This window comes from Cydia strobilella, chromosome 21, assembly GCF_947568885.1.
Source record: "Cydia strobilella chromosome 21, ilCydStro3.1, whole genome shotgun sequence".
NCBI lineage: Eukaryota > Metazoa > Arthropoda > Insecta > Lepidoptera > Tortricidae > Cydia > Cydia strobilella.
Window position 1 is genome coordinate 4,639,831 of NC_086061.1, and position 24,080 is coordinate 4,663,910.

General features: G+C 39.3%; 1 protein-coding gene across 1 annotated transcript in view; it reads left to right on the forward strand.

The window, feature by feature from the left end:
- LOC134751036 (focal adhesion kinase 1) overlaps positions 1-22,965 on the forward strand; it is a 91,427-nt gene extending 68,462 nt beyond the window's left edge. Inside the window, exons 17-27 of the mRNA XM_063686370.1 lie at positions 664-796; positions 2,519-2,660; positions 4,174-4,378; positions 11,795-11,922; positions 12,004-13,220; positions 14,194-14,310; positions 14,923-15,022; positions 15,750-15,820; positions 16,895-17,097; positions 17,871-17,981; positions 18,842-22,965. Of these exons, the coding sequence (XP_063542440.1) occupies positions 664-796; positions 2,519-2,660; positions 4,174-4,378; positions 11,795-11,922; positions 12,004-13,220; positions 14,194-14,310; positions 14,923-15,022; positions 15,750-15,820; positions 16,895-17,097; positions 17,871-17,981; positions 18,842-19,388 (2,974 nt within the window). The 3' untranslated portion in view covers positions 19,389-22,965. The remainder of the gene's footprint in view (positions 1-663; positions 797-2,518; positions 2,661-4,173; positions 4,379-11,794; positions 11,923-12,003; positions 13,221-14,193; positions 14,311-14,922; positions 15,023-15,749; positions 15,821-16,894; positions 17,098-17,870; positions 17,982-18,841) is intronic.
- Positions 22,966-24,080: the final 1,115 nt, after the last annotated feature.

The window sequence follows — 24,080 nt, forward strand, 5'->3', positions numbered from 1 at the left end:
TTATACACACAGGTCGGGAGCACACATATAAATATACCATAGATGACGCAAATGCATCTACATCGCGTGTCCGTACCCCGACCAAGCGTCGTGGTTGACCGTCGCTCTTGACAGTTCACGCGCGTCAGTTGTTGCAGCCTGACGTCCGTGAAAACTTAAAAAATGCTACGTTGCGTGATAATTAACTGCAACAGCCCAAAAATAGCGAGCACCCAAAGCCAAGGACATATTTCCTATCACAGGTAAGTTATTTTAAAATGATATTATGCGTAAATTTTGTATGATAAAGTCGGGACGCTTGGTTTCAATACAAATCGTGATTTTTGCGTCATCTAGCGTATATATTTAATCTGTGGTCGCGAGTCCTCAGCTGTGCGTTTCTCTAGATACTTCCTGCCTCGCACAAAACTCACCTCAATCAATCAATCAATGTCTTTATTTTGCATAAAAAGTGCAACTCATACTAAACTGTGGAATGAACTATCTGCGGTATTTCTTGACCGATACATTGCCCTGAAAGTACGTAAAGGGGCCCACTGACTAGTCCGCCGGACGATATCGGCCCGGTCAGTTGTTCGGAACTGTCAAATTTTCCGATATCGTCCGGCGGACTGATAGTCAGTGGGCCCCTTTTAACTGATTTAATATTGCCGCCCTTTTCAGGTTGGAGACATGTACCCTGGTGCTGTATATATACCAGCTATCAACTGCACTCAGCTATTTGGAGAGCAAGAAATTTGTACATCGGGACATCGCCGCGAGGAATGTCCTTGTTTCAACACCAACTTGTGTTAAGGTAAATTGAACCTAATGATGTTAGTCACTAGTTATTTTAGGTAAACATAATGTGAAAGGCAAGTAGGGCAAGACCCCATATGGAGTACTGTTGTCACCTTTGGGCAGGAGCACCTGGATGCCAGCTTGGACCCTTCGACTCGATCCAAAGGCGCGCTGTACGAATCGTCCACGATCCCAAACTCACAAGCGGTATTGAACCTTTAACCCTTAAATGCATAATGATGTATATATGCATCGTATATTTGATGGTCCGTGGCTCAATATGCAGCTATCCAAAATCACATTTATTACTTTTATACAGCATGACATCTATTTCAATTTATTAAAAAGTTATACAAAAAATCATGCATTTAAGGGTTAAGTCTAAGGAGAGACTTCGCCTCCTATGCGTGTTCTACCGCTTGTACAATGGGCTGTGCTCTGAAGAATTGTTTGACATGATGCCAACGGCCGCTTTCTATCACCGCACCGCTCGCCATCGGCAGGGTGTTCATCCTCACACCTTAGAACCTAAATGGTCGCGTACTGTGCGGTTTAAGAGGAATTTCCTCCCGCGTATGCTTCGGCTGTGGAGAGAGCTCCCTGCCGAGGTTTTCCCGAGGGGCTACAGTATGGGGTTCTTCATAAAAGGAGTGTACAGGTTTTTAAAGGGTCGGCAACGCGCGTGTAATATCTCCGGTGTTGCAGGCGTCCATAGGCTACGGTAACTGCTTACCATCAGGCGGGCCGTATGCTTGATTGCCACCGACGTGGTATAAAAAATAGGGCAAGCCGGAGCGAATTTGGTAAACTTTTTATTTTATTTGACAATATTTTTTTTGCTCATTTAGTTTGCTCAGTTCGTCTTAAATCAGTCAAAACGGCGGGGATTGAGTGTTAGTTATAATACCATTGGTGATTATTAACTTCGCCGTATGTGCCCTAATACACTCGGTGTTACCTTTTGTTATTTTAGTGCCTCTTTGAGCTATAGACCTCTCCCCAGTGCTCCGTAATTTTGAAATAACAAATGCCAGTCGGACTTTCCCACCGAGGGTTCCGTACTTTCTAGTATTTGTTGTTATAGCGGCAACAGAAATAAATCTGTGAAAATTTCAACTGTCTAGCTATCACGGTTTATGAGATACAGCATGGTGACAGACAGACAGACAGACAGGCTGAGGAATCTTAGTAATAGGGTCCCGTTCCCGTTTTTAACCTTTAGGTACGGAACCCTAAAAACTGATTGTACTTATAACGCATATAGATAACGAACCAAAATTAAACGAGATTCGGTTGAGAAATGCGACCTGTAGAGGAAAACAGCTGGGCATACAATAGTTATTTGTGCAACAAGAGAGGAAAGTTGGTTTTTCTTGCGAGTGTTTATCGAAAAAACGAGATGTAAAATAACTTTGCTCTCGTGTTGCACAGTAGTGAGAACATAGTAAAGGTTCAAATGTATTTCGAATTACACAGAATAATACAGAGAAAAAAAAATGGTATAAAAGTATGAAGTGGCAGTTGATGGCCTTCACTAAAATAAAAAGCTACTTTGTTTCACTCCCTGGAGTGAGTCGAGCTGCTGAGGTGAAAAAGCATTTTTGCCCAAGCTCTTTGCGATCACTTGGTCAACAAGCTGCAATAATTCTTACATTAAATTTTAATCGAATTTAAACTATCGTGAGACATATTAACTTAGTTAACTTAGCGGTTTCACTCACGTATTTAAACTTTGCAGTTAGCGGATTTCGGTCTATCAAAGATGGTGGAAGACAAGTCATACTACAAGGCTTCTCGCGGCAAACTGCCTATTAAATGGATGGCGCCAGAATCTATTAATTTCAGGCGGTTTACCTCCGCCTCTGACGTTTGGATGTTCGGTAAGTCTAATGCCAACTACACACTTTTCTATATTTATCAAAGATGGTGGATAAATTAAGGTATAACGCGTCAGGTAAACTGCCTTATTAAATGGATGGCGCCAGAATCCATCAACTTCAGGCGGTTCACCTCCGCCTCTGACGTTTGGATGTTCGGTAAGTCTGTTTAACCCTTTGATCGTCAAAAACGTCACCTGATACGTGCGGCTACAACCCAATATCACCCTTCGTGCATTCAGATAATGCCTCCTCTACACTATTGGCGACGATCGTTGACAGTATCATCATCTATCATCGGCAAGATCATCGTGCAAGCATCCACATGATCGCCTGTACAACGCAACCACCCGGCGATTCCGCGCACCGAGGGTTCCGCACTTTTTAGTATTTGTTGTTATAGCGGCAACAGAAATACATCATCTGTGAAAATTTCAACTGTGTAGCTATCACGGTTCATGAGATACAGCCTGGTGACAGACGGACGGACAGCGGAGGCTTAGTAATAGGGTCCCGTTTTTACCCTTTGGGTACGGAACCCTAAAAACCGACAACTCACGGGTCGCAGGCAATCATTGGCAATGACAGACGATGACTGGCGGGGACTGCCGAGTATGCCCTCTTCACTATCGTGTCCACCAGTCATCCTCTATCATCGCCGATTGTGTAGAGGAGCCAAGATTCAAGATAATACGCCGCGCACGGTGAAGTCCATTGGGTTAATGCCAACTATACATTCCAGATTTCAAATATGGTGGCAGGTAAAAGTCGCCTAGAGTTTGACCAAGATAACTCTGCAACGATTTCGACAGTACAGACTGTGCAAAGGTTATATACGTCATAATTTCATTGCACAGTTTGGGCTATCAAAATCGCTGCAGACTTATCTTGGTGTAACTCTATTAAATAGATGGCGGAAAAATCAATTCACTTCAGGCGGTTCACGTCAGCGTCTGATGTTCGGTAAGTTTAATGACTACATATATTTCCATATGTATTGAAAATTGTGGAAGATGAATATAAATAGGCATCACGCTGGAAACTGCTTGTTAAATGGATGGCGCCGGAATCCATTAACGTCTGATGTTTAGATGTTCGATAAGTCCGATATTTTAGTTACACTATTAAGGGTCCCCGGCAAGCTCGGTTCTCCATACAAACGTAGTTCCGCTCTCATTTTGAAACGACTAGCTAGTTTGCTCTGAAACTTTGTACTTACAATAGGGTAAGGTATATCTATGTCTGTAATTAGTTTATGTAGCTTTAGATACCATAGTTAAAAAAAACAGCGAATTTAAGTTTTTCACACAAAACTTGTTTTTGCACTATTTCGTTTGTTTTATAAACTGGAGCTATATATACCTCATGTTGAATGTGCAAAGTTTCATTACAATTCAACACGTAGTTTTAAAATAAAAGCGGAACTACATTTGTATGGGAAGGTGCAATTCGGCCGAGCTTGCCGGGTACTCTTTTTGCAATGCAATGTGTATAAACATGTACTTTATCATTCCAGGCGTCTGCATGTGGGAGATCCTCATGCTCGGCGTGAAACCTTTCAGCGGCGTGAAGAACAATGACGTCATCGGTAAACTGGAGAACGGAGAACGGCTGGCACTCCCTCCAGGATGTCCACCGCGACTCTACTCTGTGATGTCGCGGTGCTGGGCTTATGAGCCGTCCCAGCGACCTCAGCAGCACCAGCTTAAGGAGACACTTTTGTAAGTACCGTGGTCATGGTGTATTCCCCCAAAACGTCCATCGCGACTGTACTCCGCATGTCGCGGTGAATATCAACCATCTTGTGAGTACCACAGGTTTCGCGTTTCATAGTAAATTTATAGAACTAGGGAACAAATCCAATTATTAAATATAGGGATTCATAGACCTTATTCTAACGACTTAAGGACGTGGGTTGGTCACTTAACTGTGCTGCGCCTAGTGACTATAAGATCACTAAACTATATAGTTGTGTACAAAAATGTAAGCATATACATATATGTCTTTTTTACTACTGAATAAAGATAAAGATATTATAATAAGATATAGGTGCAAGCATTGAGCGCTGGTGGCCTAGCGGTAAGAGCGTACGACTTTTAATCCGGAGGTCGCGGGTTCAAACCCCGGCTCGTACCAATGAGTTTTTCGGAACTTATGTACGAAATATTTGATATTTACCAGTCTCTTTTCGATGAAGGAAAACATCTTGAGGAAATTAGAGTTTTGAATGATTTACGGTTAGTTTCACTAGACTTATATTGACCGGGATATAGACCGTGATTACCTTTTGTATTATTTGTGAGCTCCCGATATTTCGACGCAGTTACATGCATCATGTTCACGGGTGACTGAAGATAGCGGGTGGGTGTCAAATTCTTGCGCGTCGGCTGCGTTCACTTTCAACCTTACTAACGGTCGCATTCACACTTGTTGGTCCGGTCGCGTTCACACTCGTTGGTCTGTCCAAACACACTACACTCACGGTGTCACTACGCGTGTTTGATTCGGATATCACCGGTTTTTTACACAAATTAACTAACTACATATATTAACTAATTGAGGCTTGTATAGTTTATAAATAAGGGGGTAACGCACGAACAGTCTCAGTGAAACGGTTCACCTGAGCATTGAGCAACGTAGGTGTGTTAGCTCAATTTGTCACTAGATGTCGCTGTGCCGCGCGCAAACTGACTAACGTTGTGTCTACTAAAATACTACTTTATTAAAACCAACAGTATCAGCGGTTATAAGAATCATAATTCAATTTCCAAGTTTTTGTATTTTTGTGAACGGCATATTAGTTATTAATGACCGTTAATTTGTATTTGGTATATACTGAATTTGATTAAAAAATACCAAAACTAGAGATGCAAGATGATTTTCACCTCACTCGCTCGGAAAACCTCAGTTTATAGCGCGAAATCTGCGTCATCTGCGTGCAAAAGTCTATTTTATCCGCTAGCGTGTAAAAATTACATAACTACGACATTACATTATTATTACGATAATAGGTACTTGGTCTGAAAATGCGAAAGCTAATATGAGAGCTTTTAACTGAATAATATGGCATATTTGGCTAACTAACCGTTGCTCGAAGTACAAATTTACAAAAACCACCCTAGGGTAGGAAATGCAATTTTGCACCCGGATATCAGCCTATGAAAGGTGAGCTTTTCGAATAGGAGAGATGAAAAATATATGTATAATACAGATATGTAAATATTGTAATCTGGTTCCGTAGGTTTATAAATATTAAATTTGGCAGAAACATATTTGACTGCAATTTCACTGGCGGCAATCAGGTTATGAAAATGAGCGATTTCCAAAAACATACTAAAAACCTGATTTTACTAATCTGGACCTTCTTGGGCTCAATTTGCTCAGAATCGTCCGCATTCTCTATCCTACCATATAAAAATAAAACGGCCAAGTGCGAGTCGGACTCGCGCACGAAGGGTTCCGCAGCATTACGCAAAAAATCACGTTTGTTGTATGGGAGCCCCACTTAAATATTTATTTTATTCTGTTTTTAGTATTTGTTGTTATAGCGGCAAGAGCTAGCGATAAGAGCGTGTGACTTGCAATCCGGAGGTCGCGGGTTCAAACCCCGGCTCGTACTTGAGTGAGTTTTTCGGAACTTATGTACGAAATATAATTTGATATTTACCAGTCGCTTTTCGGTGAAGGAAAACATCGTGAGGAAACCGGACTAATCCCAACAAGGCCTAGTTTCCCCTCTGGGTTGGAAGTCGCTTTCGTAAAAACTAGTGCCTACGCCAATTCTTTGGATTAGTTGCCAAGCGTACCCCAGGCTCCCATGAGCCGTGGCAAAAATGCCGGGACAACGCGAGGAAGATGATGATGAGCGGCAACAGAAATACATCATCACGGTTCATGAGATACAGCCTGGTGACGGACGGACAGACAGGCAGGAGGACTGGCAGCGGAGTCTTACTAATAGGGTCCCGTTTCCTGTTCCATGGAAGGACATAGTTTTTAACTTTTTATTACTCCATGCAGACGAATTCGCGGTTAGAAGCTAGTTAAACATATATTAACTAATTGAGCTTTGTAAAGTTATAAATAAGGGGGTAACGCACGGACAGTTGGTAAAACGGTTCACCTGAATCGCCTGAACAACCTAGGTGTGTTAGCTCAATTTGTCGCTAGATGTCGCTGTGCCGCGCGCAAACTGACTAACGATGTGTCTACTAAACTACTATTTTATTAACACCAACAGTATCAGCAGTTATACTAAGTACTTCACATTTTGTTTGATTTGTTTAATATTTTTTGAAAACGGCATATTGGAATTTTACTAATGACCGTTAAATTGTAATTTGTATATTCTAAATATTCTGATTCAAATACCAAAACTAGAGATCCAAATTCCAAGATGATTTTCACCTCAGCAGCTCGAACAAACAGCTGCCTGCTGCTGCTTAAAAACAGTGAGACAAAATGACATTCAAGTGACCTTTACCTTCGAATGTCATTTCAATATGCTCGGCTTAATACAAATTTGAAACACTAGGATTCTATTCGCTATGTCCCTTTCACTTCGTTAGGAAAAAGAGTGAGACGTAAAATTACGAAATTAATTCAAACGTATAACTGAACTTTCATAATACTCCCCAAAAAAAGTTACATAGAATTAAATCGTTCCGAAACACGTAAGACTATGAAAGCAAATAAGTACAATTGACTTTAAAATATTAATTAGAATTTTGATGAATATACTAATATTCAAATACCTATTTCAATTATTTTATTGTAAAATATAAACGCCACAGCTGAAAATACTCATAGAGTATTACTAAAAAACGTTTTTACACATTACCTTTTTATTATTGTTATGGAACAGGTACTAGTATCTGAACGCTCCGAGCCGTTAAAAAAAAAACGTTTATTCAAAGATCTTACTTACAATTAAATACATATTTTCTCCTGCCAAACCACACAGTGGTTTGTTGGCAGAAGAGGCTCCTTTGCGTTTGTGTTAGCGGTTGATATGTAACTTAACTTTATCTTAAACCTAAACTTACCTACTTAACCCTTTACTGCATGCGCAGCCTAATATGGTTGTGGTAAAGAAAATTGCGTGGTTCTCATAGAGGTACATAGTATAATTATACAAATTACAAGTAGTTATAGACGCGCCACCGCGCGACCAGGGTAAGAGAAAGAATATAAATTTGGGCAGCATAGGATTTTTTCTCTTTCACTCTTATAAATTTCGGTATTTCGCCTTCGCCTCCTACCTATGATGCCACCCGGTCGGTGATAAGGACAAAGCATAGCACTATTTTCTCTTTCCTCTTATAGGAATCGAAATAAGACTACCTTTCTCTATCAAAGAGTGTCAGGCCCTTGTAGAGGTATAATAATATAGAGAGGAAATGGCGCCTCCTCCATTTGACTGAATGAGATGCTCTTATGAAACTTTCAGTAGGAGTAGCAGAGCGTTATTATTGTTTGTCCTTGTCAGTCTCACATTTTTTAAAATTTCCCACCGTAAATTTTTATGGTTTATGTGGGCTACAAAGCTACTCGACTCGACTCGCAATGCGTATTTTCTGTCCCTCACGGGCGCACGCGCATAGCTCATCTATGTAATGCTCGGTCTATGGTTCTTCATGGCCGTTCTTGGTTGTTCTGTCGTGAATAACATTGTGTGATGTCGTTTTGAAACTGAAAGTAAAATATATTATGTTTCATTTGGTTTAATACAGATAAATACTGTAATCTGGTCCCGTAGTTTTTTAAATAGGGATGTAACGATACATAATTATGCCGATACGATTCCGATATTGATGGTTTAGTGGTTTGTTAAAAAATCAAAGAAATAAACAATTATGTACTATATCATGCATAAAACTTACCAATGCTTAATAGACAGCACTCGATTTTATGAAGTGTGAAAAACATAAATAAAGAAACATTGCCAAATTTAAAAAAATGAGGTAATCATCATGCAATCACAGCGAAAGTAAATCAAAATTAGTAATTAAAGTTCACTTTAGGGAGATTTTTCTTAAGGAAACAAAGTTTATTCAAATTATTAGCAGATATATGTGATCTGTTGCTTCGTTCATTTCCCGCGCCTTTTAAACTACGATATCGGGTGTATCTAAATCGGTGATGCCGATATATCGGCAGATATACTCGTATCGGTATCGTTACATCGCTATTGATAAATATGATATTTGGCAGAAACATTTGACTGCCACTCTACTGCGGCATCACGTTATGAAAATGAGTGGTTTCCAAAAAAAAAAATACTGAAAATCTGATTTTACTAATCTGGAATTTCTTGGGCTCAATTTGCTCAGAATCGTCAGCATGCTCTATCCTACCATTAAAAAACCGGCCAAGTGCGAGTCGGACTCGCGCACCGAGGGTTCCGTACTTTTTAGTATTTGTTGTTATAGCGGCAACATAAATACATCATCTGTGAAAATTTCAACTGTCTAGCTATCACGGTTCATGAGATACAGCCTGGTGACAGACAGACAGACGGACAGCGGAGTCTTAGTAATAGTCCCGTTCTACCCTTTGGGTACGGAACCCTAAAAAAGATGTCCTAATAATATCCGTTCCATGGAAGGACATACTGACATACGATAGTTTTTAACTTTTTATCACCATGCAGAGGAACCCGCTGGTAAACGGCGGAAGCTAGTTAAACATATGTTAACTAATTGAGACTTGTAAAGTTATATAAATAAGGGGGGTAACGCTCAGTGAAACGGTTCACCTAAGCATTGAGCAACGTAGGTGTGTTAGCTCAATTTGTCGCTAGATGTCGCTGTGCCGCGCGCAAACTGACTAACGATGTGTCTACTAAAAATTCTACTATTAACGACAACATATCTGTGTAGTTATATATTATAAACTTTTTATGATTACATTTTTTGTATACGGCATAGTGTAATTTACTAGTGACCGTTAGTTTGCATATTCAAAACTTGAGTAGAGATAGAGAGAGATACAAGTTGATTTAATCAATATCAATGGAACTCCATAATATAGAGAAATTTATGACCCTAACGCGATGAAACGGATGTTGCAAGTTCAATACGTTTTTGTTTTGTGAAGTTAGAAAAAGAAGATGTCCTAAAACCGTAGTTTGTGTGTAGGTGATTATTTTTTCTTTCATTTAATCTGTTTATTTCGTATAAAAATCATGCATTTTACAAACTTAACTACTAATCTTAAATTAATAAGATTTTTCGAGTTAAGGGGTTTAGGTATATAAAAATTATAGAATGAATTATGCAATATTATTATATTTTTGTATTTTTTGTTATATTGTTACAAGATAGGGATTAAATTTTCTCACATTTTAAGCATGTGTTTCTTTATAATTTATCTAGCTACATGTTCGACCTTCTAATGAGCTTATTAATTCATTTCAAAGATAGATATAACTCCGTAATAGATGGATACAGTCTAAGGAAAAAACGTGCCTCGAAAATCAAGAAAATTTGATTCTCGTTCAGAGGGCGCTACTAGTTTTGGCCTAAGTCGTATAGATGGCGTTGACGGTTTCGTTTGTTATTTAACAATTTTAACGCATATCAGTGAAAGAACATGGGTCAAAATCATAAAAATAATTAATGCAAATAAAAAAAAAAACATTTATCTATATTTAAATACATTCTATCGTATTTTTATAAATCTTCATTTTTAGTTTAAAAGTGTGTCGACAGATGGCAGTGAATTTACTGGGGTTACAAAATTTACTATGACAGTACCGCTCTAGTATAAGTTACTCTATGTTCATTTGGAAATCTATTCAATATACACGGTACTTCGACCGTATTCATTGTTTGTTTTTACGATCTCAAACGTTGGAATGTTATCTAAGTTACGTAAATAAGTCCTAAAATATCCGTTCCATGATAGTTTTTAACTTTTTATCACTTCACGCAGACGAATTCGCGGGCAGAAGCTAGTTAAACATAAATTAATTAATTGGGACTCGTAAAGTTTTTAAATAAGGGGGTAAAGCACGAACAGTCTTGGTGAAACGGTTTACCTGAACAACATAGGTGTGTTAGCTCAATTTGTCGCTAGATGTCTCTGTGCCGCCCGCAAACTGACTAACGATGTGTCTACTAAAATTCTACTTTTTCAACACATATGTACGTTTGTGACCCAAAGATGGACATGTAACGTAAACATATTAATTTTAAACACGGGGGCCACTTTTGGGGGGTAAGTAAATGAGAAAATTAAAAAATAAAGTTTGTCCAACTATATCGTATTTGTGAGAATCTCAAATATATTTTTTTTTTACAATTTTAAAGTACATAGTTTAGAAGTTATTCAAGAAAATAGGCAAAAAATGGCCATTTTATCTCCGAAACTATTGGGTCAAAAATTTTGACAAAAATACACAAAATAGATCTTTACGTATAGATCACCGGAAAACCTATTAGAAATGTGCAGTCAAGCGTGAGTCGGACTTAATTACTTAGTTTTTGATCCGACCCCTACGGGTTTTTTAAAGACATTTCACATAAAAGATACATTGTTTAAATTGTGTAATGTACGGAACCCTTGGAACGCGAGTCCGACTCGCACTTGGCAGGTTTTTTTAACGACAACATTGTCTGTAGTTATAAAATTGTATAAAAAATTGAATTGTTTTTATTTTATTATTTTGAAGCTTCAAAATAAAAACTTTAAAAAACCGACCAAGTGCGAGTCGGATTCGCGCACCGAGGGTTCCGTACTTTTTTGTATTTGTTGTTATAGCGGCAACAGAAATACATCATCTGTGAAAATTTCAACTGTCTAGCTATCACGGTTCATGAGATACAGCCCGGTGACAGACGGAAAGCGGAGTCTTAGTAATAGGGTCCCGTTTTTACCCTTAAAATAAATAGTTTATTGTTACCAATTGTCTGACATTTTATTCCCTTCTTGTATGTAAATTCTCTATTAATTTATTAATTGTAACCAATTGTATTCGTTCAAAATTTTATTTTATTCAGTGAATGTTTGTTATATTTTATTTTCTCTTGATTATGACTGTATGACTTGTCAAAAGTGCTTATTTTTAAGCCTACTTGAAATAAATAATTTTTGAGTTTGAGTTTGAGTTTGAGTTTGAGTATTTGTGATTACAGTGAGATTCTGCAAGAGGAGCGCAGCACGGCGTGGGACACGATGCGGCGCGAGAACCGACGCGTGGCCGCCGCCTCCTGGGGCGACGAGCCGCCGCCCAAGCCCAGCAGGCCCGCCACCAACCTCACCGGTGACCACTCCCACCCCTGTTCCAACCCGACTACTCGCGTGAGAGGACTTCATATTCAAACAACACGCGCCTTGTTCACAGCCGCCGAGCCCGGCACCGGCGGCGCGGCGCCGCAGACATATATCGTGGCGCAGAACCCGCTCGTGCTCGCGCACCTGCTGCGAGAGAACCAGGCCCGCGCCCTAGACCCGCAGGCCTACACCACCCCCGCCTCGGTATTCAACACCGTCGCCGTCGACTTCCAAGCTCTACCGGAGGACACCGACATCACCAAAATCATCAATCCCAAACCTGACGAAATTATAGACATACCCCTCCAAACTGTCCCGATGCCTGTCGCGTCGCTTCACAAACTCGATCCCGTCGTTCCACCCGAAGATGAGACTTTGACTGTTGTAGTCGGCGCTAGGGACAGCTGCGATAATCTCTGCCAGAATACTGCCTTTCCACCCGAGGAACCTTCTCCGGAACCGTACGCCAATAGAGTTCGGTCGTTGGAGAGGAACACTCGGGGAACCTTATCGACGGCCGAACGAGCGCCGATCAGGATGGGTTCCTTAGAACGCAACGCTCGCGGCAGTCTATCCCATCGGGGTTCCCCCGTACCTATAGCTCCTTTCACTCGTCAGCACTCGGTCCCGGCGTCGCCGCCGCCGAGAAATAGAAGGGAACAGGACATAGGTCAGTTCTCTGTACAAGGGTCTCTGAATGCGCAGTTGGCCGCCAGTGTCGTCAATAAGATGCGATCTCAACCCGATCCGCCTCTAGTCGAAGAGATCTATGATTTCGGGGGCGATAATGTCAAAAGCTGCGTAGCTGTCGCCGCCCAAAAGGCAGGTCTAACGAAACAGCAATACCGACCTTCGATGGTCGCCTCTCACCCGGTCACGTATGGTGTGCCCGTTGGCGTCGTCCAAGGCGTCCCGTACTCCCAAAGCCCAGTGAAACCTAGTCATGTCATGCAAATGATGCCAAAGCAGATTCCGTCGCCTCCTATAGCTTCTAGTCAGGCTTTTTTCCCTCAACGCTCGGCCAGCCCTTTATCTCAAACTTTTGTTTCTCAACCTACGGGAGTTATTCCTCCTATGTCTTACGCGAGCGCGTCCCAGCCTATCTATAGTGGCCATAATGTGGTGCAAGGGCCTCAGCCGATGTTGTATCGGCCGCAAGTGTCCGCGCAGACCGCGAGTCAGTACACGGCCGCGCCGCGTCCACACTTTGCGTCGGCGGCCAGTGTGGACGCGCAAGCGCTGTACGCGTCGCGGCAGGAATGTTCGGCGGTCGGCCAACCCGTCCAGGTGAATTTTTCCTGCATGAAGGTTTCTTAGACATTTTTATTTATTTCGTAGGTTCTTAGCTGCATGTTGGCGACTTGTAGATTTTGAATTTGACAGGCACTTGTATATATACTCTAGTTGTGACACGTTTTATTTTTATTTTGTAAATGTTTATTTTTTTGCAGACATTTGTGTGTCCGTTGGTTTTCTCCGGTAGAATTTGGGTTTTTTATTTTTTTATTTTAGTGTCACATGTGAAAAATGTTTTGAGCTTTAATTTTTCACGTGGGACACGTTTTTTAACTTTCAAAAGAGAAAGAACTAACATTGTCGTTAACACATTGGGAACTATTGGCTCGAGAACATCTCAATTAATCATTATTTATTTACTAAATTAAACCATGTAACATTTTGGGCATATTTAAAACTGTACAAATTGTAAAAAATACTAACCTCAATGTTAGTTCCAAAGGATCCATTTGAGAGATCGTTAATATTCCTTTTCGCATTTAATTTTTACGATGTATTCAAACAATGTTCTAATTAAGTATTTACCACTTTATTGTCAATTATTATTGCATAAACTAGCCAAATATCTAACCAATCGGGACGATAAAATACCTAAGAACATAATGGCAATAGGACAAAGGTCGAAATACTTCAAGATGGCGGCGGTTCCTAGAGGCCCCAAACGACAAATGGTCTGTATATAAAACAGGATCTTTCATTTACATACATATCAAATTTCAGACTGTTCTACTGATTTAGACCTGTGTCCTATTTCAATTGTGTTATAGGAGTCTATTGCAGAACTTAGTATCTATTGTTTGTGATCTAAAATATCTGATTCATGATTTTTTTCGACAGTAAGTACTTTTAGTATTTTACTCAATAGCCTTAAACAATAATCTTTTTTCATAACCACGCTCAAATGGATCTTTTAATGTCAACTAAACTCGTTGAATCCATTCTAACCCTTTTTCTAACGCTACAGAGTCCAGAATTGGACACCGAGCAAGCGGTGGAGAGACGCCTACTGGCCGAGCTGGCGAGACAGCAACATCAGAGTGAAGAGGACCGCCGATGGCTGCAGATGCAAGAGGACAAACTGGTAAGAACCTTATGTCAATAGCTATAGAGTCCAGGATTGAACACCGAGCAAGCAGTGGAGAGACGCCTACTGGCCGAGCTGGCGAGACAGCAACATCAGAGTGAAGAGGACCGCCGATGCTGCAGATGCAAGAGGACAAACTGGTAAAAACTATTCGAGTTCATTTTGGACCATAGTGTCGGTAGTGTGTAGTTTGGAGGTTTTGGGCTATATTTGGGTGGCTTTACGGTTTTTAAATTTTTCGCCTACTCAAAAATTCGGATTATTACTTACCATTAGCTATTTGGAAATTTTAGCAACTTGGTAGAACAGGTGAGAATGACCCAAAAGTTCGCAAAATTTCGAAACACGTAGAAAAAAAATCCATTTTCATCTTAACTAGAGGCTCTGCGAGCTGTAGACCTCGCGAACACCCATGGCTCCGCTATATTGAAAATAATCCTGAAACTGCGACAAAAAAAATTATTATCGAACCTGTTCACCAAATTCCACAAGAATCGGTTGAGAAATGCGATATGTACCTGTGCCCAAGCTGAAACAAAGACCTTCGCTTCTTTCGGTCGAAAACGATGACCTTCGCTTTCGCCTGGTCAATGATATAAATTGTTACAGAACCGCCTGTCAACCGTACAGTCCGCGGAGGAGCCTGCCGAAAAGCTGACGGAGGGCGTACAGAACATAGCTGTGCAGGATAAGACGCCCAACCAGACAGGTACTTACAATTAAGTAGTAAAGAAAGAAAGAAAGAAAGAAAGAAAGAAAGAAAGAAAAAGCATTTATTAGCACAACATAACATAAGACTAAAACTAGGAATAATTACACAGAATGAGGTTGCGCTAAATGGTCCTTACTCAGCTTGGTGTCACGGTGTGAGCCAACATGGCACACTCCGCGACGCTGATTTTCAGTAAGGCCAGTAGATGGACTAGTGAACACAATGTAAAAAATAAATAAGGGAAAGCTTAAATATAATTATCTCTAAAATAAATGAAATATACTACTAGGTAACAAATCAAATATTTTATTAAAAAAATGATTTGTATTTTTTAAGTAGTCACACTACTAGAGATATACTGAAATAGATAGATGTCATATGACTAACAAAAAGTGACCAAGCCCCCCAGTGGCACTTTGGTTTGAGCACTTTTTGTTTATAATAATTAATAATACTACCTATATCATAACATTTAAATCCTTCGCGCTTCGAAACACATATTAATAAATCATTTATAATCAGGTTTATCGCGAATGTGATTTAATGATTTAATACTACTATATTGTTATGTGACACCCAGATGGCATCACGACTTTATCTATTTTTTTTAATAAAAAGCAAATGAATAAACCATCGCCCTGAATAACTCTCGAACTCGTGATCCCCGTATAGCAGCATAGTTTTTTTATCATAAGCGAAAATTAATGGAATTTTGGTTATATAGCGCCTAACTCGTCGGAAAATAGTCCAGCGAACACTGTGAAGCCTAACGACAAGCCGCCGAGCGAGGACAGGGTGAGTACATGTTGCTTTTATAGATTAACCAGAAGAAGGATCTCTCAGGGATAAGTTCGCCTTTATACTTTCAATTATATATCTGCTGTAACCTATCTTTTCTTGTACAATAGTGTTTATTACTTTATTTACTTGCTTAATTTACAATAATAAAATTGTGTTACTATTCCGATAAACAACAACGAATGTGTGTTCAGGGTGCTGTCAATTATTAGTGCTACTAAGTTTGCTTTGTGTTGCGTAACTATCTTCGCATGCATAAAATACGTACCTATGTATCTAGGTTTAACTTCCAGCTCGCCAATATTTTTTGTTTGAATTTTGTATCAAACAATCATATTACTACATTTTATAAAACAAAGTCCCGCGCCGCGTCTATCTGTATGCATGTATGTTCGCGATAAACTCAAAAACTACTGAACGGATTTTCAACTATCGATAGATTGATTCTTGAGGAAGATTTAGGTGTATAATTGCGAAGCCGGGGCGGGTCGCTAGTACTTTAAATGAATACTTGTCAGTACATCTGATTTAATTATAGGATTTTGTATTGAGCGACAAATATCGAATACATCTCATATGTAATCTGTCACCACGACAAAGTTCACAGAAGCTCTATTTAATTCGGTTACTAGTCGTGTAATAATATCGTTTGCTTTTCGACTGCGGGCAACTTCAAGTGCCAAATGCGATATTTACCTGAAAATTAGTATTGAGTAATATTTGTAACGGCTGCACACACTCGTCGAGAGCCTTTCGTCGAGTCTCGGCGCAACTCGACCAACTCGAAGAAGGGCGAGACGAGACGAGTAAGGCCGCTTCCCCACTTGGCGGCGCGGTATCGGTGCAGTATTTCTTCCTGATTGGCGCGCCCGCGACTCCGCGCCATCTCCGCGCCAATCAGGAAGAAATAATGCGTACTGCACCGATACCGCGCCGCCAAGTGGGGAAGCGGCCTAAGACTCCTAAGAGCGAGATGAGAAGGAAACAGTATTGTACACACTCGTTTTTGGTCTGTCTCGGAGTCTCTCGACAAGTGTGTACACCAGGCAAAATATATTCTTCTCATTCCAGCCCCGCTCGCACACGGAAGACCCCGTGTACTGCCTGACTACAGGAGTCGTGCGTTGCGTCATGAAACTCGCTAATCTCGCCACCAACGGCGCGCCACCTGCCCCTGCTGTATTACAAGCTGTCAGGGCTATTGGTACCGAGCTGAGGGCGTTGTGTGCCACCGTTGACAACGTTGTGGTGCCATTTCCTAGTGCAGAGCAACGGTCAGTGTGTTTCTTTGTCTCTTTGTTGGCCAAGCAAACATAGGTTATACCTATATATAATTATAATCTCGCCACCAACGGTGCGCCACCTGCCCCTGCTGTATTACAAGCTGTCAGGGCTATTGGTACCGAGCTGAGGGCGTTGTGTGCCACCGTTGACAACGTTGTGGTGCCATTTCCTAGTGCAGAGCAACGGTCAGTGTGTTTCTTTGTCTCTTTGTTGGCCAAGCAAACATAGGTTATACCTATATATAATTATAATCTCGCCACCAACGGCGCGCCTCCTGCACCCGCCGTGCTATAAGCTGTGAGGGCTATAGCCGCTATAGGGATGATGACATTGAGAACACATGTTGAATTTGATAACAAAATCTAGTAAAATAGATAGCAAATGAGCAATTTATCACAATAATGTCGATATTAAACCAATATATGGAAATAATACAAACATACAGGACCTGAAAGTTTCAATATTTTTTTTTAACTTCCAAAAAAGAAAAAAGTCATTCTCTAAGGAGCGTTTCCCGAGTGAAGTACGACTGTCGGACTTTGACTATCATTTCTGACTTTTATATTGCTTTAATGCAATGAATCCCATATAGACATTTGATCCTAAAAACAAACCTGATCGATTGATAACATTAATGAAAATTTGTCATCTAGCCTATTGGCACAGAGCTCCGTGCAAAGCGGAAAAAGCGTACTATCGGCTACAAGTGTAGCGCGTATCATGCGCTGCCAATGAATGCTTTAATCTCATCTGTATATTGCAGGGAGGTGGAGATGGCCCATCAGGTATTGAGTAAAGACATGGCGGCCCTGGTAGAAGCCATGCGTTTGGCGCTCCAATATGCGGCGACCACATTACACCACGAGTACACCAAGTGAGTATCACCATTGAATTGATGTTATATCTTAACATATGTACTTGCCGGTATAAGGCCTGATTTCCCCTCTGGGTTGGAAGGTCTTTTCGTATAAATTAAACAAACATCATCATTCATCATCATCATCATATACATCATTCATAAACATCATCATCATTTCATCAAAGTCAAAGTCAATATATTCTTTATTCAAATAGGCCTAGCAAGAAGCACTTTTAAATTGTCAAGTTTTTAATATTACCTTAATCTAAATATCAGAGCAATTTATTGATGCAGTTATTATTATTCTTAAAAACATTGAATTATTATAGATATGTCAAACTTAATAATAAGAATTCGCAAAAGGATCGTCAAACACCAAAATTGTATAAAAAATACTAGTCTAGAAACTTTCTAGAATAAAAATCTAAATGTCAAAAAATACGGATTACCTAATATATGTATAGGTATTCATTGAATTATCAATTTCATCATTATTAACACAATAATAAATAATTAATTATTTTCAATCATAATCATTCATTCAATCACAATATCATTCATCATCATCATCATCATTCATTCATCATCATCATCAACATCATCACTCACTTCATAAACTCATAAACTAAACAACATAAACTAGTATATCATACCATAGTATCATATCAGTACAGGGGCCCATTTCTCGAAAGATATTAAGTCTAATATTATTAGTGTGTTGTCATGGCTACCCATACGATTTGACAGTTCATGGACTAATAATATTAGTCTAATACCGTTCGAGAAATGGGCCCCTGTCATTTTGTATCAACAAGTGCCTACCCCAATTCTTGGTATTAGTAGCCAAGCCATTCCATTCCATTGTTTACTTTCAGAAATATGCTCGCAGCGGCTCACGTACTAGCGATGGACGCTAAAAACCTCCTCGACGTCGTAGACTGCATCCGCGAACGACACCCCACCATAGACTGGCGAGTCGCACTCCAAGACCCATCCGTCCTGTCCCCCCCATTCTCCCCCCAACCCAACCAGTTCTCCCCCCAAAACACCCTCCAACCCTCCGTCCAAGAGGAAGCGAAGCCAGACTTCAAAATCAACCAACCTGTTACCACTAGTCAAATTACCACTACCGAACTACCTAAAGAACATAGCAGCCTCCCAGTAACTTCTAACCGGGTCTCCGCTCTGATACATAATTATAATCTGTACGGCAATATTAGAGAGCAACATATCTATGGAAATTCTGAAGTAGGCGGCTCTTTTCAGCACTCCTCGTCTGGTATCGATGAAAAAATCGATGGCGCGCCTTTGGAGTCGGTTAGAAGCCGCATACAAGCCATGTCGGGTAAGATTGACTCGCCGCCCATATACTCTGTGAGCAAGAAAGTCATTGTGGATCAGAACGCGACCGAGCAAGGTTGAAAGCTTTATTCGCTTGTAGCAAAGATACATTGGTTGAGTGAGATGCGTAAAATCTAAGACGATTTCGTGCTTCGAATTTGACAGACGAGATGGCGCTGTACAGCGCCATATTGTCATAAGTTGACGTTTGACAATGAGGGCTATCGTTTTTTTGCTCACCAGTTGGCGCCTTTGTTCTTCTTCTTTTAAAATTATGGCTTCAGCCCAGTGGGACTATTTCGCCAGTATCAAGGTATTAAGAGGTTTAAAAACGACAAAAATTGTACGGTTGTACAAGACAGTGTACGGTGACTTGTTAGCTCTTGTAAATCGATAGCTGGACTTTACAAGAAGCACGTGGACTACCGGCCGTTGACTCCAAGATGGTGGTTAAACGCGCTTCAAAATTAATTCTCCATTCACTGCACACTACCACATTAGTTTACTGTATAATAAGCTATCGATATTACACTTTAAACAATATTAATGAGCAAAAAACAAAGTAATTAATCACGATGCTAACTATCAAGATGGCGCTCGAACCGGAAGTCGGCGCCTCTGTTGATGGTGGTCCAAAAGACTAAAGATCAGCTGTCAGTCATTGAAGGGACACTAGCGCCCCTAGCGGCGAATTCATACGCGTTAGCCATCATTCAGTGACCGCAAAACTTATGGCGCAGTACAGCCACAGAATAAATAATAGTACTACCGTACAGAAAGGAAACTTCCTACAAAACCGAAGTTTGACACCGGTTAAGGGTCGAATCATGATGTCTCTTTCTAATATATGGCACTATCCCTTTCGGCTATTTAGGGTTGTCAAAATTCAAGTCATTATCTTATCTGTGGTCGTGCACGCAAAGGGACGTCAAGTTTGTCAACCCTTATAATAGCCGAACGGAGCCGAGTTTGCCCGAAGCTAGGAGTTTCGCACTCCTGGTACATCGCCATTTGTTTTGGTTGTCAAACTAAGGGGCACGTTTTCTTTTTAGACTTTACCTCTCTTACAATCAATTATCTTTGCTTGTAGTTTTGTTTTTGCCTCGGTGAGGCTGACAGCTTTACGGTAGTATGTGCGGTAGTTTTGAGAATAGCTAGTGAAAAGTTGTATTGGCAGTTTTAACGCTTATAGAAGCGACCGACGTATAAGTTAGATAACCCATAACTTAGCTAATAGGGAATATTAAGCAAAACTCAGCGTAGGGGGCGCTACTAGCTCAAACAGTAACCAAACCGTCATATTTATTCGTAACAAGTAATCTGTGAAAACATGTCAAAAAACTGTCGGTATATAAGTTGCTCTATGGTTTACGGTTTTCGTTAGTGCAGCACTCTGGCGGCAGAGTATTGCAGTAATACTCCCTATTTTGAAGAATATTGCTGATTATCATAACTTTATCCTCGAAAAGGTACATAAGACACAACATCGGCCGTTTTATTTTCAACGTCGCTTCTATACGCAGTTATTCTCAAGGCAGTAGTGACTAGTACTTAACCGCGATACTTTAATTTGTTTTGAAGTTAGCAATGCCGCTTCGATTTTTTTCCGCGACTTTAAGCTTTGAAAGACAATCATACGATTGCTCAATATTCTATGTAGTAGAATAGATGACGATTTAAATTAAGTCCTGAGCTAAATATTGTCCATAATTTCGTTCATATGACATGTATGTTTCTTTAGAAGTATTGGACTATATTCTCGCTTCATTTTAAAGGAAATTGTACCCAGGCCAAGCTGGAATTTTCAATAAGATTTTCTATCGAGAAAACTTTGTTATCGTTTAGTATGTCGCAAAAATTCGAAATTAAAACTAGTGACATTATTAAACATACACGATTATTAAATAGTTCGCTCAATAGAAAATTGAATAGAATATATCACATATTGGCTTATGTGTTACTTGTTATATCTACCAACATATCATCGGCATTGTTGAGCTTCAAATTATTATGATGTTTCAAATACGAAAATTATAAACTTTTAATGAAATTCAAAGATTTTTTTCATAGCTCAGAGTTAGGTGCAACTGGCTTCTCAAAAATGAGCACAAAACATTACGAAGTTAAAACCGATTGATAATATTAATTTGTGATATTATTGCCAATAAATTTTACCTAATTCGAGTTAATATGGGCAACGGATAATAAAAAACACAATATTACTCAATATTACTGAGCCTAATGTCACAGAAAAGAGATTATTGTGATTTTTGTTATCAGTGTTGCCATACGTATAATATAATAAGCATCAGCACATTCCTTATGATTGCACCTACCGCGTAAGTTTTCTAATTACTCATACAAATTTTATATTTTTGGTGTAATGTTGCAGTTTTTATACCGCGCGAGCGATTTGAATCTTCCAGTATACAGTAAATAATGGAATTGTATCGTATTATTTGAATAAGGTGCAGCGCACATGGAGTCATACCATAGACAAAAATAAATATTAAAGACGCATAAACTAGTGCAAACATTTTTGGACGCGAATTTGATTACCAAAGTTTTAAATTTGGTTATCAAGCGCTAACATTTGACAAAAGGGAATATTACCTGTAGGGGGCGCCACTGCCACAATCTGAGGGTTTATCGCGAAACAAGAGTAGAAATTTCGTTATCTAATATCTCTGTCACTGTTGCATATTCAAGCGATAAAGAGGCAGATAGCGTAATTTCGGATTCGCGTTTCCCGGTAGGTCCTCTGTAAACAAACCGCCTTGATGCATCAATGTTCATATTTTATTATTTTTAAAAACTTGTCAAAAAACTGTTAGAAGCACAGTATGTATGGTATCTATGGTTTACTAAAAGGGCTAGTGCTGCACTCTGGTGGTAGAACATTGCAGTAATATTTAGCCGTCTCCTTAAACTGAAATAATGTGTCTATAATATTTTTTTACTTTGAGGCGTCATTATTATCTCGTTGTATATGGTCATAAGCACTCCATGTGTTCTGTGAAAAGAACTTCTGTGTTGTATATTTTCATTAGTTAAGGTGCCTAACTGTCACAACATGTAAACTTTTGCATTTAATTTCTTCAATATATCGAATACAGCATTTAACTGGACTCGGATTACTTTGTAAAAATGTACAAACCGAATTGATTCATAATTATTATAATTTTTAATCCAAAGTTTTATTGTAAGCTTAGATCTCAGGGACTGTATGTATGTCGGTTAGTTTTGTAATTAAAAAACAGAATTTATTTATTGATCAACTTCGGTTAATGTATAGTTTTCCTAATGTGTTAGAGTTAAGCAGGATTCATTCCAAAGTGAAGTACGTCGACGGTAAAAGCTTCGCGCTTACTATATCAGTGTTGGCTTTGAGACTGTTTTACCGAAAAAATAAATTGTCTTTTAATATTTCTTATTATCACAACTATTGCCTAGAAATAAGGCCCATCTTATTCTATAACAATAACAACAGGTCACATTTTATATCTACCAGTGTAACTACGAGTATATAATATTAGGTCGAAAAGCCAAGACTCACTATACCTAGTCGACTGCCGGAGATTATTTACAATTATGAAATAAATATAGACGTGAACTGGTTTTCGTTTATGCATTAAACTGAATAAAGGACAAGTCAATACATGTCTTGTTTTACTTAGCTCTCCTCAATATCTCCATTACCTACTCTATTGAGTTACTACCTTCTACTACATACAGAACCTCAATAACGTAAAGGATTGGGGATTTCGGCGATTTCGTCATGTAGGTATAGTCCGTCAAGAAATTGTAGAAAATTATTGAGGGCGCCATCTCCTACGTAACTGTCACTTTTTTGACGTAAAATGCTTAAACATTTTTATGGGCCCCAGGCCTGAAATAAACGAATATTTATTTATTTATTTAAACATGGCAACAATTTAGTATGGAATTTTTATAGTTCCATTTTATTTCATTTCTACTATTTTATGTCGCATTATATGCAGGTTTCTTTACGATGTTTTTTTATTTCATTGAAGAGCAACTAATAAATACCTATTCATTGTAGATTAAACAACAGGAACAATTCCTAATAATTCATAAGGCGGGTTGGACATACGAGCAGTTTTTTTCCGGAAATTGCCCTGAATCTAAATAATAGAGGTATGACCATAGGCTCACTGAATAAATTTAGATTTTGTCTATGAATGATGTGCGTTTTGATGTGCGGTTACGTTCTTGAATTTAATTTTTCATCCTCTGAGGTCACCATACAATTCAATCGAATCAAATCATCAAATCTTATTGTGAAAAAGTTGTATCGTTTGAACTAGCCGCTAGCCATGCTCAACTTTTTTTTATAACTGCCACAAAGAAGGGTTTTCCCCGGGTAAGAGAAAAATTTGTCAAAAATGTTGGCGCGAAGGTTTGATCTTCTCTTCCACAGTAATATTATGTATTTTTATCAGGAGTTAGCTACTTGTAGGAAGTTGAAGCAAAGAGAATAGATAGTATAGAGGGTTGTTGTCATGGTAAATTTTGTAGTTACAGTAAATTTACTGCCATCTATCGACACACGATTAAAACTAAAAATGAAAATGTATAAAAATATCAAAAAATGAATATAATATGGCGTTCTAAAAAAAACCTTGTTCTTTCACTGATGTGTTAAAATTATTAAATATCAAACGGTGTCGTAAACGCCATCTGGCGAGTATAGGTCAAAGGTGTGGCGCCATCTATTCGAGAACGACTTTTTCTTGATTCCCGAGGCACGTT